The sequence below is a fragment of the Primulina tabacum genome, chromosome 14, assembly GCF_025594145.1.
Source record: "Primulina tabacum isolate GXHZ01 chromosome 14, ASM2559414v2, whole genome shotgun sequence".
In the NCBI taxonomy this organism is placed as follows: Eukaryota; Viridiplantae; Streptophyta; class Magnoliopsida; order Lamiales; family Gesneriaceae; genus Primulina; species Primulina tabacum.
The window spans coordinates 34,423,353-34,438,790 of record NC_134563.1 but is presented as its reverse complement, the minus strand read 5'-3'; the positions used below and the strand labels follow the sequence as shown (position 1 = coordinate 34,438,790).

General features: G+C 35.0%; 3 protein-coding genes across 20 annotated transcripts; 2 read left to right on the top strand and 1 right to left on the bottom strand.

The window, feature by feature from the left end:
• Window positions 1-332: 332 nt before the first annotated feature.
• On the top strand, window positions 333-4,546 carry LOC142523662 (mRNA cap guanine-N(7) methyltransferase 2-like). 16 transcript variants are annotated; one of them, XM_075627382.1, is made up of 7 exons: window positions 354-435; window positions 568-646; window positions 792-883; window positions 1,435-1,506; window positions 1,609-1,662; window positions 2,032-3,880; window positions 4,063-4,546. In XM_075627382.1, exons 1-5 carry the CDS (start codon window positions 367-369, stop codon window positions 1,618-1,620), a joined length of 324 nt encoding a protein of 107 aa, XP_075483497.1. In that variant the 5' UTR covers window positions 354-366; the 3' UTR covers window positions 1,621-1,662; window positions 2,032-3,880; window positions 4,063-4,546. The 16 variants fall into 16 exon arrangements, 10 of the variants coding, with proteins under 10 accessions (XP_075483497.1, XP_075483494.1, XP_075483496.1 ...); XM_075627379.1 differs by having other exon boundaries at window positions 1,609-1,702; XM_075627381.1 differs by having other exon boundaries at window positions 1,609-1,702; window positions 1,872-3,880.
• Window positions 4,547-4,753: 207 nt separating this feature from the next.
• LOC142523661 (uncharacterized) lies at window positions 4,754-8,112 on the bottom strand. Of its 3 annotated transcripts, none has more exons than XM_075627374.1 (3): window positions 7,883-8,112; window positions 5,991-7,025; window positions 4,754-5,960 (listed from the first exon to the last, which is right to left on the bottom strand). In XM_075627374.1, exons 2-3 carry the CDS (start codon window positions 6,968-6,970, stop codon window positions 5,156-5,158), a joined length of 1,785 nt encoding a protein of 594 aa, XP_075483489.1. In that variant the 5' UTR covers window positions 6,971-7,025; window positions 7,883-8,112; the 3' UTR covers window positions 4,754-5,155. The 3 variants fall into 3 exon arrangements, with proteins under 3 accessions (XP_075483489.1, XP_075483490.1, XP_075483492.1); XM_075627375.1 differs by lacking the exon at window positions 7,883-8,112 and adding an exon at window positions 7,640-7,858; XM_075627377.1 differs by lacking the exon at window positions 7,883-8,112 and adding an exon at window positions 7,704-7,857.
• Window positions 8,113-12,118: 4,006 nt separating this feature from the next.
• LOC142524754 (uncharacterized) lies at window positions 12,119-15,438 on the top strand. The gene is made up of 5 exons (XM_075628845.1): window positions 12,119-12,324; window positions 12,852-13,490; window positions 13,605-13,693; window positions 13,941-14,040; window positions 15,058-15,438. The coding sequence occupies exons 1-5, from the start codon at window positions 12,166-12,168 to the stop codon at window positions 15,223-15,225; spliced, it is 1,155 nt and encodes a 384-aa protein (XP_075484960.1). The 5' UTR covers window positions 12,119-12,165; the 3' UTR covers window positions 15,226-15,438.

Below are 15,438 nucleotides of genomic sequence, written 5' to 3'. Positions count from 1 at the left end.
TAACAACCGTTCCATACAACCAAAATAAAAAGAATCAATTTAACGATATAATATTATTATCATCATTCGAAGTTCGCCTCAATGGCATAAATATTTTTTTATAAATTAATATTTTATAAGAATATTTAAATTTTAAATACATTCTTTATATTATATCATTAATTTTAAATAATTATTAAAATGTTAATACTTATTAATTTTAATTATATAAATAATATTTCGTATATGAAATACTAAATGTGAGCTAACAAAAAAGTTAATATTTTTTTGATAGAAATTTTAAAAATGTCATAAATTCCTTCCAAGAAATTGTCGTAGAAATATATAATTTACAAAACATTAATGTTGGGATTTTGGGAGCGTACGATGATGAATTCCTATCAAACCCATCGTCCCACCGAATCAACTCACCACCGTCTGATCGAGTTCGCTAAAGTATCTCTAATAAATATTTTCGTTTCCCCGTTGCTTCTTTCTAAATATGGAATGGATTTGATTGTTTTCTTGATTTTTAAATGTGTGCGTTACATTAGTCTCATCAGTTTCTTCATCTGGGCATTATGTTAGGTTTGTGATTTGTTTTGTGGAGAAGTGTCCGATGAGGAGAAATGGGATGATGCTCAAATTGGTCACTACGTTGGCATTGGTAACTTTGAGATTCATTATTTTATTTTGGCTTGCGTTAGTTGTATTTGAGCTGTTCGTATAAATGATTGACCTTTTGTTAAATTTTGCGTCCAAGTGCTTAATGATGATGATTCCTGTGTAAGACGTGGGATTTCTTTGTGCAGATATGGTGACAACTGGAGTTAGTGAAGTGAGGGAAGCATGGGAGAGTCGACGCAAGACTTACACAGTTGTGCATATGACGTTACTCGTAATTGTATGTCCACAAAGAAATTGCTGCATGATTGATTCTAGTTTGCCGGAATGACTAACCAAGCACAATATAATAGTAGCGGTATTCTTTTATTGGGTAACAATCATTTTTCGATTGGTTCCTTTGTTGGTAAAAGAAGGAACGAGTGAAGAGTTTACCTTCTTCCAAGGATCTTGTTAGTAGGGGTCAGAACCTAAAGTAAATCCTTTTAAAGTGTTACCATTATGGCTATATGTGCTGCTTTGTTAGAACAACTATTTTTTCAAAGAATCTGCTGGCAAGTTAAAATTTTATTTAAGCTATGAACTGTTTTCATCTATTTCCTTCTCCATCTATACAGTGTCCAAACCTTGTTCGATTTGCTTTTAGGATTTAGGGTACTCGTTTTTTTCCATCCTTGTCAATTCTTATTGCTACCAAGATAAAAGGACCTGATTGCTTTCTGACCTGTGATAGTTGACACTCGCCAGTATATCATTGTTTCCTTGGCTTCTTTATATTTAGTTGATTATGTGCCAGAATCCAGATATTACTCTTATCCCATGTTTGTGCAGGGAGATGTAGAGTTGCACTGGAAGGACAAAGAAAAGCAGGCTGATATTGTTTTCTGTATGCAGCATTTACCGGTAGGACTCTGCCCAGTTGTGCTTCTCAATGTCTATATATCCTTAGGAAAACTGAAAATATAAACTTTGTACCTGAACGGTGACAGTTATGATTTGAAACAGAGGAGAAAGTGAGAAGATTGTTGCACAATGTCTCATCTTTGTTGAGACCAGGAGGTTGTTTCCTTGGTTTAACTCCTGATTCATCTACTATATGGTATATGAACAAAGCTTTTGGAATTTTTTGTTTTTGTTTTTTTTGCCAATCCCGATGTTGGGATTTCTAATTTTTTTCCCCATGATAATAGCAAATAGTTCTCGTCTATCTGGCATTAACCCCCTCAAACAGTTTCATAACTCCATTTCTTTTTATATTTTTCATCGAGGAATGGAGTGGAGGGAAAATGGCATGTGAAAATCAGAGTCGTCGTAGAAATTGTTCTTGGCAACTGATCTGCACAATATATCTGTTCATCAAGAAGGATCTAATCTTTTTAACTTTTGCGGTGTTACTTCTGCACTATCACGTGTCATGTGGCTTTGCAGGGCTAAATACCAGAAAAATGTGGAAGCGTACCACAATAAGAGTGGTGGTGTGAAGCCCAACATCGTTCCCAACTGCATTCGATCTGAGAGCTATATGATCACTTTTGAAGTTGAAGAAGAGAAGTATATCTCCAATATATGTCCTCCTCATACTTTCCTTTTCTTTTCAAATCTTTTTGTGACATTTTATTGTCTCTAATGTCCGTTCGGCTGATTTCCAAATTCCCATTTTTTGGTAAAAATACCAGTTGATATTTGCAAATAATGTGTCCATGGAAACTCATTGTTTAGTCCATTTCCCAAGCTTGATCAGGTTAATTTTTCTGTTAAAATTTTAAAGCATATCTCTCTTATTAATGTTAACTTTGTCGATGTTCATTTTTGTGTAAATACTTATTTGAATTCATTAATTCTCCGGCTTAAAGCTTCTGGAATGTGGTGTATGTAAGTTGTGGTATTTACTTGCCTACGACGGATTGCTAATTGTATGATAAGATCCTAGAGAAGTTTCTATAATCTTATCGATTTCAGGATGAGAATTAGGAATCTCACATGAGCCAAATATTCACGTCAAACATGTCTTATACCAGCTTTCATTGTGCACTCTTGGATTCAAAACAAAAGAAAATAAAAGAAACTGCATCAGTCACCAACCTCGAAAGTGTTTTACTGCGTCTCTCAGATTCTCGTATTGATCCTCTTCGATCTAGGACTATATTAATAGACCGATATTTTCTTTTGAAGTGGGGTGTTGGGGAAGAAGCACTTTTAAAATGTCAAAGAAGAGAAAGTAAGTTGGAATTCTCATGTCTATGCCTTGCTTCCAATGGGTTAGGACCCAAATAATGGGCTGCACACTCTTTGTTCATATACTTGTTCTCATGGATCCATTATGCACTTGTTTGTACTTGATTTATTGTGCAAAATCGGTTTCAATCCTCTCTGGTAAATATTTGCTTATTTACTTGAGTTCTTAATGTTTCGAACTAGATTGATGTAGATGGCTGCAAACGGACACCCAATTGATAATCATGTCCTGAAATTGCTTATTTGCCAGTTAATCTATGATATTTCTTGTTTTAGTGTTGATAATTCTGATATCAGGTTGGCTAGAGAGGCTGGTCTTGAGTATGTAGAGATACAAAACCTGACTGAATTTTATGAGGACAACATGTAACATATTTATCTTAAACGTTGTAATCTTTGTTTTGTTTCTCTATGTGCTTGTATGGTTACAGAAGGTCAACAAAAGCAGAAAGCGTGTCACAATTTTGACTAATCTGTGGATTGCATTTATCCTGTGGGATTATTGATACATTAGTATAAGTTTGAATATCAAGTGCTTGCAAAACACAGTTATTTCTGGTAGCTCGGCAAATCTAGGATGTTTAACGAGGAAGGATGAAAAATATGCATGGATTCTTCCTTTCTTGTATTTTTAATACCTTTAATTCTGGCATATGAAGTGTTCCAAGCAGATATTCTTTCTCCAGTTTCAAAACTGTCAAATGAAGTCTCTCAGATGTATTACTTTGGTGAAATGACTGACGTACAACTTGGCTTGGCTTGTCAGAGCACAATTGGCAGGGTTGTTGATGGATTCTGGTCCAAACCTTACTGATCCAAGGGGAAGGCTTCTTCCCAGAACATACGACATTTTGGATGATTGCATCGCTCCACACTAGATTATTACCTCAGAAGTGAGCTTTCTGTATTTTCTTGGAACTTATCTGTGAATCCTCTATTTACAGGTCTGTATACCACATTCATCTTTCAAAAGCCTCACTCAGATATCGCCCCTCTTCTTATGACTCCGTTGTTGGAAGATGGAAACTACAATCCGGATGAGGCGAGTTTCTAATATTAAGAATTATTAATACGAGTGGCTCTCATTGGTTTATTTAGCTTTCATTTTTAGCAAATATTTACTAAAAAATGTGCTCTTCTAGTTGAGCGTAGCCCTGAAATCTTTGGATGCATACTCTGGACGATCAGATTTTCATTGTCATGCTAACCATGGTTATTTTGTAGAGAGAATGGCAAGGCATCGGTAGGCGAGAGGAAGAAAAGATGGTGCAGACTGAACCAACTTGGGGACTGGGCAAGATTTCCGAGCAGAAAGGCATTCTCGGTCTGGTCCAGCAGAGTCACGCTTTCCGGAGGCACTATGAATTTACTTTAAAGGAAGAAAACAAGTGCAATTCTTTCAAAAAAACTAGACAATAAAGCAGGCAAGTGAAACCTACTAAATCAAACCTAAACCAATAGAACAGCCATTTCTCGACGAAAATGGAGCTGTTGGACCCGAAGACACTCATTTCATGCTTATATTAAATATTAGTTAACATATTGCACACAATTTATAGTTGAAATGATTTGTATCTTCAGCAAATTTATATTTGTATGAAATCGAATTATATCTAAAGAGATCATTGTTGCCAATACCCCAAACAACGACCATCTCCACTCGCCTAAATCAAAATTTAGGATGGTTAAACTATGAGGTTCAAATGTTTCAAATATATATCAGTTAAATTACCCCGTCCCGTCGCGATCTACATCATATAGGATATTGACTCAGCCGCATGATCCTGTATTCTTGTTTAGAGAAGAGTAGCCACAAGCATGGACAACAGTAATCATAAATATCATCACTAATAAAAGGCCATGAAATTGAGATTTCTAATTGTTTCCCAACAAAAAAAGTTTATGGCAAAGTAAAAATTTCAAGCCAAACAGCAAGCCGCAAGACATCCTTTAAATTAATGACAAGATCCTAAGATTGGAAAACCACACCTTTACCAGGATTAAATTTTCATGATCTACGTCGACAATTTACAATACTTCAAGTGCGAGTAATGGATATCGATGACTGAAAAGCAGCATCATGTGGATTCTGAATCACAAACCTTATATCCAAAGTTGTAACCAGGAAAATGCTGTGATCCTCCAACTGCGGGAATAAGGATATGCCCTCTTGCCATCCAAGAATCCGACATGTAGGTTTCACCAAAGACTCGAGGAATCCTTTCCTGTACTTCGGCTTTTGGGACGAATGGATCAGGAAACTTTGACATTAAGAATGATACTTCAGCAAAATTATAAGCATGTATTAGTGATGCAGCTATGAATCCAAGTATTCGTCGACTTTTCTGGCACTAGCAAACTCAGATAGTGAATTTGCATTGATTTCTCGACCGAACCTCCATATATAGTTCAATCCAACAAGAAGCTCGGTTATGGCTGCTTCTGTCTTTTCTTGATTCGCAAAGAAAAGGGTTTGAACTAGAAGCATATTTGTTCTGGAAACTAAACTCTGGTGCTCAATGCTCCGCTCTGATTGCCATCTTATCATGTTATGAGCAAGTGGGGCTAGCCATTCAAGTGTTACTGACATTGCATCAGTCCACTCTCCTGCGAGAACTGTATCATACACTGATGAAGTCAGGATATTGGCATACGGCTTTAGTTTCGCCCTCAGGGAAGCTCTGATGCTAGAAGGTAGCATGTTGTATAAATCATCTCTTGCATCATTGCCAATCAAATGAGGAGACGCCACTAATTTCTCAATAAATATGATAACATTTGCATAGTGAAGAGCTAAGCCAGCAGCACCGAGAGTTTCGGGAGGAGGCGCATTCAACAACTTGTTCTTAGGACCAACCGATTGGTTTCCTTGACTTGAGTTGCCAGAAGTATGCTCTGCTCTGTTGGGACCTTTAGTTCTGTTGAAAACTCCGGAATAGATGTTCCCGGAGAAATCGCTTGTGGGAGTAACATTCTCACTGACCATGCCCCTCGTAAAAGGCACCGAGGTGGTTAGTTGATCAGATTGCTGCGGTGGAATCTTCTCCTTTATGTTCTGAGATTTATCACGAAACTGCCACAATCGGATCACCTTTCGCAGAGGGCCGGACTTCGTTGACGACCTCGCAAGGGGACCGGACTTCGTTGACGACCTCGCAAGGGGACCCGAATAAAAGCTAGCACCATTATGTGATCCAGGAATCGGGCCTGAAGTATTCTCGGAATTTCGGAGAGGACCTGAGTGGAAATTGCCAACATTGCTTGTTCTTGAAATTGGACCTGACAAAGATATAATCTTGCCTACCGAGCCATAAGAATACCTCGGAACGCAATTTTCAGATGGGTAAACTGATGATTGAGTGAATACAGTTGAGTGGCTCTTTCGGCTATTATTTGAATCTACAAATCTAGAATCTCTAATCCCCAAGTCAGCCACGTCATTAACTCCAAACACATGCCCAATCCTACCATAAGTAGTAAATATAAATCTTGCTAGAAGAAGAACTGTGTAATCATAAGTTCGATTCCAAAGAGAATTCTCCTTAAGTTGCCTCACCTCTTGTTGTTTCCACGCAATTTTTTTTTCATATTCCACCAAGATTATGCTATCTGCATTATCACTTCCCATCATTCTTCGCAAACTTTGTTCTAAATCTGCAAGTGTCTCCATTTCTTGAAACAAATTATTATTCACGATTATAAGCCGTTCCAATCTCTTGGCTTTCCTATCCATCTTCTTCCACGAAAATTGCCAACCATAGGTATCATTAGACAACCTAATCAAATCATTAAAGGCTTGCTCAAAACTCTTTAACAAGGGATCACTACATTTCTTTGATATTCTTGCAACAGCTCTTGCAACATTCACCAAGTTTTCTGTCATTTCTGCACTTATCATTTTTCCAATGTAATCATCGTTTTCCGAGACAAGCTTCTTGATACCTGTGGAATTTGCTATTTCCTCCCTCAACCTCATGATTTGCTTCTCGGTCAATGATTGCCAGAGATGAAGCAGCTTAGACATCAAACTAGCGGCTTCGAAAGCCAGAACCCCGATATGCAACTTTCCAGCATGAAAGTCTTGTTTTTTCGAGGGCTTCCATAAACTACGAAACCATGATTCAGCAACCATTTCTAGTGTTGTACCGAGTTCCACCAACTTTCTTGACTCCGAAGTAAAAGAGAAACTGTACAGAAACAGAAGCTGCTTAAAACCAGTTCAAATCCTGTTCTTGTAAAGATCAACAAGTAACAAATGACAGATCATCGAAATGACCTTTATTTGCACATTAGATAACAGCAAGGTGAATGGAAAATACTCAAGATCAACTATTCACGATAAAAAAAAAATGCACCGATAATTTAGTTTAAAACAAACAAAAAAATTTAAACCGAAGGATGATTGATTCAATTACTATATTCTATTACTATCTGACACTCATTTTAACTTAACCAAAAAGATATGATCAGAAAACAAAACAACTTAAGACTTCATTAATCAGAAAATAATCTTCTCCTTCCTAAGATTCTTACTCTCTATTTCTGCTTTACTTTCGCCTTTTCATTTGGTACTCGGAAGATCTCATGAAACTATGTGAACGAGAAAGCAACTTTAAATTTGAAGAAATTATACGCTAAATAAAGTGAACTATGCACAACTAAAATGGATCGATAAATTATTTTACACTTGGAATTCGATATCCCACCACCACAAAATGATTAGAAATTCATTAAAAAAATCACTGAAGACAGGAAAACGTAAATAATCCCAGATCAAAAAAGTACGAAGAATCAAACCGACATCAGATTTAATAAAAAAATGATTCTTTCAAATGTCAAGCAAAAGAGAACGCTTCAAAACTTGCTTAAACTGCTGCCAACTTCAAAATCTTCCCCAACAAAGTATTTTCCTTTGCTTACACACAGCTCAACAAGAACTATAAACTATAAAACACTAAAATTCCCAGGACATAACAAGAACAAGACACCGTGTAATCCAGCAGAAAAAAACAAAGAAGGATGAAAACCCATATCAGAAACTCACTAATTATCTGCAACAGACAAAAATTGGACCGAATCTACCAGGATACAACGGGAGGCTTGTATTTTCTAGTAGAAGAGAGAGAAAAACCCAGAAAAATATAAAGGGTAAAGGCAGAGGGGAGATGGCCACATGCACGAAATTGGCAGAAGAATTGGCGAGAGTTGAGAAACCGAGTGGAATTTATGGGAACATTTATTACGTTACAGCCAGCACCCTCAGCTTTCTCTTCCTTTCGTAATCCCCCTTTAACACTCAAGATTTGTTACCTTTTCTGAATGTTATCTTTCCATCTTTTTTCAACTTTGTTTTATTTTATGTAGGATTTTGTTTATGCTTAATAAAACTTCATTACCTATCTTTTGATACGTTCTCACGATCTTTATCTATAAGACATATGAACCTCGTCGATTTATAATAATAAATAATAATTTTGTCATAAAAATAATATTTTTCCATTGATGACACAAATAAGATATTCGTCCCACAAAATTGACTAGTGAATCTCATAAAATTTTTGTGATGAAACTTATATACAAATATTCTCAAAATTTTATATAAATGTATGGAATATAAAAATGATACCGTAACTAAATAAAAAATCCTCTTAAATAGCATTTGGTATCAAGAAATGACCGTAACAAGCTAAAATTAGATCATTTGATATCGACATGTTTAATATCTATGTTTTTTAGATTTATTAATAATTTATTATTAGTTTGATGAGAATGTTTTGTGTGAGATCATCTCACATGTATTTGTTTGTTATATATATCGATTTGATTCATGAAAAGTAATATTTTTGACATAAAAATAAAAAATGTTATGTGTCGCATCGAACATGAGATCGCCTCACAAAATTGGTACGTGAGACGGTTTCATATGAATTTTTGTATAGTTTGATATGTTTCAATACATTGAGAAAATATTTAAAAACTTATTAACATACTTATTTTGATTTGATTGTTTTCTTCCCGTTTTGGAGAATATGACATTTCAAGTTAGTTAGTGTAGAACTGTTGAAAAATTGTTCGTGTTTTTATTAATTGAGAAAAAAATCTAGTTTATTTTTAAGAATAAGTTAAATAGTTATATTTATCGAATTTTTTAATCCAAAAAAACTATTACAAGACTATCTCAAATGTCAATTTTGTGGGACGACTAATCCGACCCGACCATGAAAAAAATAATAATGTCTCAAAGATCAATTTTGTGATACAAATCTCCAACTCGATCAACCACGAAAAAATAATATTTTTCATCGTAAATATAGACAGATCATCCCGTCGACTTACTTTTAATCTTTTACTATAAGTTTACATTATTATCCATTTATTAAAAGATAAATACATTTTAAGAAAAACTAATATTGAGATAATCTATATTTTATTTTCAACGACATTATAAACCCCGGCAAATGAAGGGGGAAGAGGCAAATATAATTTTCCGAGGGGTTCTGAAAGCAGATAAGATACAGGGGGGTAATTGAAATTGTGAGAGACATAAATGTCACAAATCATTATAGCCACCACGCGGAGAAATGTATATTTACCTTTTTGACCCTGCCATCAATTTGAAATGACCGGTTCAAATCTGTCCCACTGAAAGCAGCCCTGCCGGTCCGCCCGGTCCTCCACTCGTTGACTATTTACGATTTCTTTCAATCATATCATAATCATCATCAATATTAAATATGTTGCCAACAAAAAATTTGTTGATTTTTTTTAAAAAAATTATTATTGATTTCGAACCGCATTAAATATGTTTATGTTAATTTTTCAAAACCATACTGAGAGGATATTCTGAAAACAAATTACTTAACATTACAATACATCAATACAATTATATTTCATGTAAAATTATTATATATATTTCATAAAAAATTATACATATAATAAATACTAAAAAAATCGAATTTGATTGGCCTATCAATTGGACCACTCAAATCTTTGTATAATCGGGGTGGGATTTCATTTTTAACCTAATTTAACTGTTGTGAATGATAATGAGTCGTATTTGAATAGAATTTTATATCATCTGTTCGCATTTTCATTTATTATATGCACAATCATCATTATCATCTTTATATCTGCTGGAGGATTTGATATATATATCTTACCCAAATATGTTATTATAACATATGATTGCATCTTCTCAAATTTAACTAATTTCATTATCATACAAAAATAACATCGACTAGGTGGTCTGGATACTTGAAACAAGAAACATTAGAGAGACGTCGGAAGAGTTTTCGACATGATCACTCCAACACTCAAGTCCGTCAAATATTCACGCAAAGAAATTTTTTTTCTTTAAATGAGTCTAAAAGGAGTGCTTGTGAGAATGGAAATGAACTCCCTGATTTCACATTTATTGGAGTTATTTATAAGGCACCAAAGTCGGCGACCACTCATATATGTTCGAGTAATGGCCACGATGTGAGGACGTGGCCCACGTACTGGCTTCAAGATGATTTGAGAACGTGGAGGGAAACATGCCTCTTGATTATCGATTGACAGAGTTCGTGATCAATTGACTCTAATCTTTCCGTGTTGCCTAATTGAGGCCATAAGATCGGTCTTGCACAAGTTGGTGGTGGTGCGATAGGCTTCTTGGGTTGATACGTGCTCGTCAGTGAGTTGAATGCTGGGTATGCTGACCTAGAAGTGTGCTCCAATTAGCAAAAAAACCATAAATTAATGTTTCGATATGGTTAATTAATGTGAGACGTTTTTGTTATTTACTTTAATTCCAAACGCTAGAATTGCAAGTATTCATGGCGGTTTTGTTAACTTGTGACGGAAATTTGAATTAAAATTATATCTTATGAATATTAAAATGTCTTTTGACTAGTCACAGTCGGATGGATAAATCTATTTTAAATAAACTGTAATCCATACAAATTTCGATTTGATTTACCTATGTCATACTGTTTTCGTTAGTGTTATGTCTATATCTATATAATAATGCTTTTGTTTACTGCTCTATAATTATTATTTTCGTATTTCGGATTTTAACATTTTGACTAACGACCAGTGCTTGCTTTTATGGTCGACGTATTTGAATTGGGTGTCGGTTCCACGTACGCGATGAAATTTGACTTAGCCATCCGCTGGTTTTTGACATTACCATCGACTGTTTTCTTTCCCATAGGCACGTAATAATAATATAATATGCCTCAAATTTGACTTATAATTCAATCCATCATAAAATAACTTCTTTTGGCCGACACATAATTGCAGTGAAAATACCTTTCGACCCGAGTGCGTGCACCACTCATGGTGATCGATCGTCATACACACTTGCCCATTCAAACAAGTATGTCGATTTCGTCCCGAATATAAATATCGCATTCTTTTTTCATCCGTCCCAAATATAAACCCGGTTCATATATATAAGCTTCGATATAATATAATAAATCTAGGTATGAATAAATTCATGTTATTAATTTAATTTAATTATAATTATGTGAATTAAATAATTTGACCGGCGCCTACTCCAAAGAAAATTGCATCTCTAAGTTTTAGGTAATTTATATTTCCATGCAATGGAATTAATTATTACAGGTCAAGGCAGACAGTGGTCTGAACAAGTCACGCAAGTCAATGCGCCCGTGAGTTGGTAATTTCAAACAAATTTATTGCTTTGGAACAAGTAACAACAGTATTCAATCCGCCTGTTGTCCATATGTTCATATATAAATTGTTTTATTCATCAGTTACACTAAATTATACAAAAAAAAAAAAAAATCATATAATGACTCAATTTTATGCTACACATTCCTCAATCTGATCGAATTCATATGTTAAAAATATTTTTTTTTTATAAATATCGACCGAGTCAATCTGTATCAGAAATATAGATTTTTGAGACCGTATCATAAAATACTTGATCAATAAATTAACTCGGAGTTTACTTCAAACAATTAACGTTTTATTTCGTATTTCAAATGCGGTGGTTGATAATAAGAAGATTTCAAATATTATAATTGATATAATAGTAACGTTATATAACAAATAATCATTAGCAAAGAATTTGGTTGATTTGAAAAATTGGAGGACAATTCAACATTTTCTTCTTTATTTCACGAATTTATCAATTATTATGTGAAATGAAAAAGTATAATATGTACAGGCCCAACCCTAAGCCCAATTTGTGGAAGCCCACCAAACCCTATTGGCCTATGTGAAATGACAAAAAAACCATGGCACCCCTCTCAAATATCAAATATAGCCTCACTACTGAACTGCAGAAACCGCCTTGTTCATTCGCCCGCAGCCTTCGAAATGGGAAGAAGCGAGGATTCGATAAGCAGAAGAAGGAACAAACAGAGCAGAAAAAAGCAAGAAAACAAGAAAGATTCATCCTCTAAGGTTTCTGCTCGCGTCGCCGCTATCATCGCATTCAAAAACCGTCGCAAATCAGGCAAACGCCGCCAATGCCAGGTGGTGACTTGAGATTGTGAAGACACCTCTTGAATAATTTTTTTTATGGTTTTATGCTGTTTCGTTGGTTGTAAATATCTGTCATGTAATGTTCATTGTTATCTCGAAGTTAAGATTTGTCTTTTTTTTCCTTTGCAGTAGAATCATGAATTGAAAATATATCATTGTTTGTTAAGATTATTCGCTGCTATAAACGCGTTAGGTTAGAAGAGTTTGCTTTGATGCGTGGTTGCAGTCGGGTGCTGATTGGCTTCAAACGAGTACGGCAGCTATAATCGGATTCCTGGAATAAAATTTTCAAAATCGTGTCTTTGATGTAAAAAATTATTCTCCCTATTAATTGATTTTCTTGCTCGGAGATTACGTAGTTGAATCTGAATCTGTTATTTGGACCATAAATCTTTGTTTGGCCCTTATAATTTTGATGTAGCACTGCTAAACCTTTAAGGTACTGATGCTACACCATTAATGTGGCTGTTGTTCATGATTATTAGGATCATGTTTTTCTTTTGTTGTTGCTTTTTCAGGGCATGTGCTTTAGCCTTCCAACTCCGGAGGACCCTTTTAATGATAAACATGGGAAAATAGATCATACGAAAAAAAGGAAGAGAAGTTCTAAAGCAAATGGGAAGTCTTGGGAGAAAAAAGCCAGAATGCTAGAGAAAGTAACCAAATGCTGGGGTGATTCTCATGTAGATCCCCAAGAGCATGAAGTGGGTAGTGGACATTCAGAATCTATTGAGCCATTTAGTTTTATGGGTCCAGAAATAGCAATCAATGTGGGGAAACCAACTTGCCAGGTCATTAATAGGAACAATCCCAACCGTGCTCGGAAAGTAAAATGCTCTGTAAACAAAACTGAGTGCCCATCAAAATTTTTGATTACATGCCTGAATTCAATTCAGACTGCTTTGGAGAATGTTGAAGGTTATGTTAGTGAAGGAGACAAACCTTTCTTTGCCAATGCATGGGGAACCGAGTTCTGGAATTTTTATTCCAACAGAAAAGATGTTCTTGAAACTGATAGAGCTGATTCCACAATGGAGCAAATTGCTTGGATCGCATCAACGGCTGCTGATACCATTTCAATGAAAGAGAAAGAGGGGCTTTCATTTACTAGTCCTTTTCTTTTATATCTTGTGCCATCACGAGAGAAAGCTTCTAAGGTTTGTCATATACAATAAGTATTTTTTAATCAACTGTACCACAGGTCTTATAGATCTGCTGAGAGTCGCAATTGACTCATTGGCTTAATTGTCTCTCTGTTGCATCATACTTAGGTGCGTGAAGTATGCAAGCCATTGAAGGCCCTTGGAATTCATACTGTGAGTCTTCATTCCGGTGCTTCCGTTGATCATCAAGTTATTGGGTTAGAATCTACCTTCAATCTTGTTAATATGATATAACTTTGCGAGTCATAGACAAATATAGCTAAAGGCGAGGCAAATATAGGATTTTCATTTGGGAGGTGGGATGGTACGATCCTCAATTTTTTTGTATGTCAATCTCTCTTTTCTACTTCGCCTTTAGAATTTAATTAAGCCCATGCATATTTATGATTGTGTTGTTTCTCTGTTCAAAGAATGACCTTTCACTTTTCTCGCCTTTTCTTAAAGTTTGACGAGCTGTGAACCGGAGTTCATTGTCTCCACACCGGAGAGGCTTTTGGAGCTTCTCACCCTGAAGGCTTTTGACACATCTGGGGTTTCCCTACTGGTAATTTTATATTAAACTTTTCATTCCCCTTGAGACTTGTTATTGCAACATTCATTTATTTTCCATCTGGTATGGTATTCTTTTGTGTTCTTTTTTCTTTTAGTAGTAATCATACAGGACAAATAAAATAGTTTTAGAAAACACTGTTGTAAAAAAAATTACAAAAATCCCTGAATGGAGAAATCCCGAGAAATAGAATTCACCCCAATATTTGTAATTTAATCAGTTCACGCTTCATTACTCTCATGAAAGTGTTTATGTTCACCAACGTCACAGAAGTTGAGTGTATCAGCAATTGCATATCAAACCCTTTCCCTAAGCATCAAGACTCTAAGCATCAAGAGCTAGGGTGTGAATAGAACCAAATTGCTAAAAAAAGATTAGACCGATTTAGTTTTTGCCACATCGAACCTATCATTACTTTGTGAAAAGCTATGTAACTGAAATGATTTAAATCGGTTATTCAGTCGATTGACCAATATAATCGATTTCTACTTAAAAACGACCAATTAACGAATAAATCAAATGAACTAATTTTTTTTATTAAATTAATGGTGACATGTATTGAAATCCAGAATTTGTCTAATAAATGATCTATGTAAAGTAGACTCATTCAAAATTAATGCAATCACTTGATGCTAAAATAGGTCAACGTAAAAGAAATCCTTCTACATATTAAAAAATGTTAATTTTTAAAAGTTTGGTTTAGTCAGTTTTTTTTTTAAAATAAATAATACCAAACCAATATTTTCCAATTTTAAAGCCAAATCACCGAATAATCTGATTCAAACTTCCGATATATGGATTCGTTCTGTTAGTTTGGTGTAACTGAATTTTTCGTTCACCCCTATTTGAAAGTCTAACTTCAACCTTTTATGTTAGTCTTACTCCATTTTAGTTCACTTAATTTTTCTAAGGCACTGATCTTTCCATATATGGTTGAGATGTGTTCACTTCTTTATAACAGCTTATATCTAAGTCGCCATCTGTCTGTTCTGATTTCAATCATGACTGTAGGTTATTGATGGACTTGAATACCCTTTTAATGGCGCGTACTTTGATGCAATCAAATCCATAAGACAATTCATATCTGGAAATCCGCAGAACATAGTGTTCTGTGATTGCTTGAAAAACTCATCTGCATCTGTGGTGCAAAAACTGTCGGAAGGATTCGTCTGCAGATGATTTATTGGTGCATATCTCGCCTGTTGAAGCGCAGCCATAATCTGTAAGACTTATCATGTGAATAAAATTGAAAAAGGTACGTGTTCTTTTGTTGTTGAAATCATAATTGGTAACTATATATCATGTTCTGATTCATGGGAAATTACTTCCAACATTGTGACGGCTGTAATAGATTTCTACATTATCTGTTCCTTCCCAATTTTTATTTCGGAA

Excerpts from the sequence above, each read along its gene's own strand:
- LOC142523662 (XM_075627382.1), top strand. The coding sequence starts at position 367 with ATGATGAATTCCTATCAAACCCATCGTCCCACCGAATCAACTCACCAC. Across the intron at positions 436-567 it reads GTCTGATCGAGTTCGCTAAA|GTTTGTGATTTGTTTTGTGG; the intron begins GTATCTCTAATA and ends GCATTATGTTAG. Across the intron at positions 884-1,434 it reads ATATGACGTTACTCGTAATT|GGAGATGTAGAGTTGCACTG; the intron begins GTATGTCCACAA and ends ATGTTTGTGCAG.
- LOC142523661 (XM_075627374.1), bottom strand. The coding sequence starts at position 6,970 with ATGGTTGCTGAATCATGGTTTCGTAGTTTATGGAAGCCCTCGAAAAAA. Across the intron at positions 5,961-5,990 it reads TATTCGGGTCCCCTTGCGAG|GTCGTCAACGAAGTCCGGCC; the intron begins GTCGTCAACGAA and ends TCCCCTTGCGAG.
- LOC142524754 (XM_075628845.1), top strand. The coding sequence starts at position 12,166 with ATGGGAAGAAGCGAGGATTCGATAAGCAGAAGAAGGAACAAACAGAGC. Across the intron at positions 12,325-12,851 it reads GCAAACGCCGCCAATGCCAG|GGCATGTGCTTTAGCCTTCC; the intron begins GTGGTGACTTGA and ends TTGCTTTTTCAG. Across the intron at positions 13,491-13,604 it reads CACGAGAGAAAGCTTCTAAG|GTGCGTGAAGTATGCAAGCC; the intron begins GTTTGTCATATA and ends CATCATACTTAG.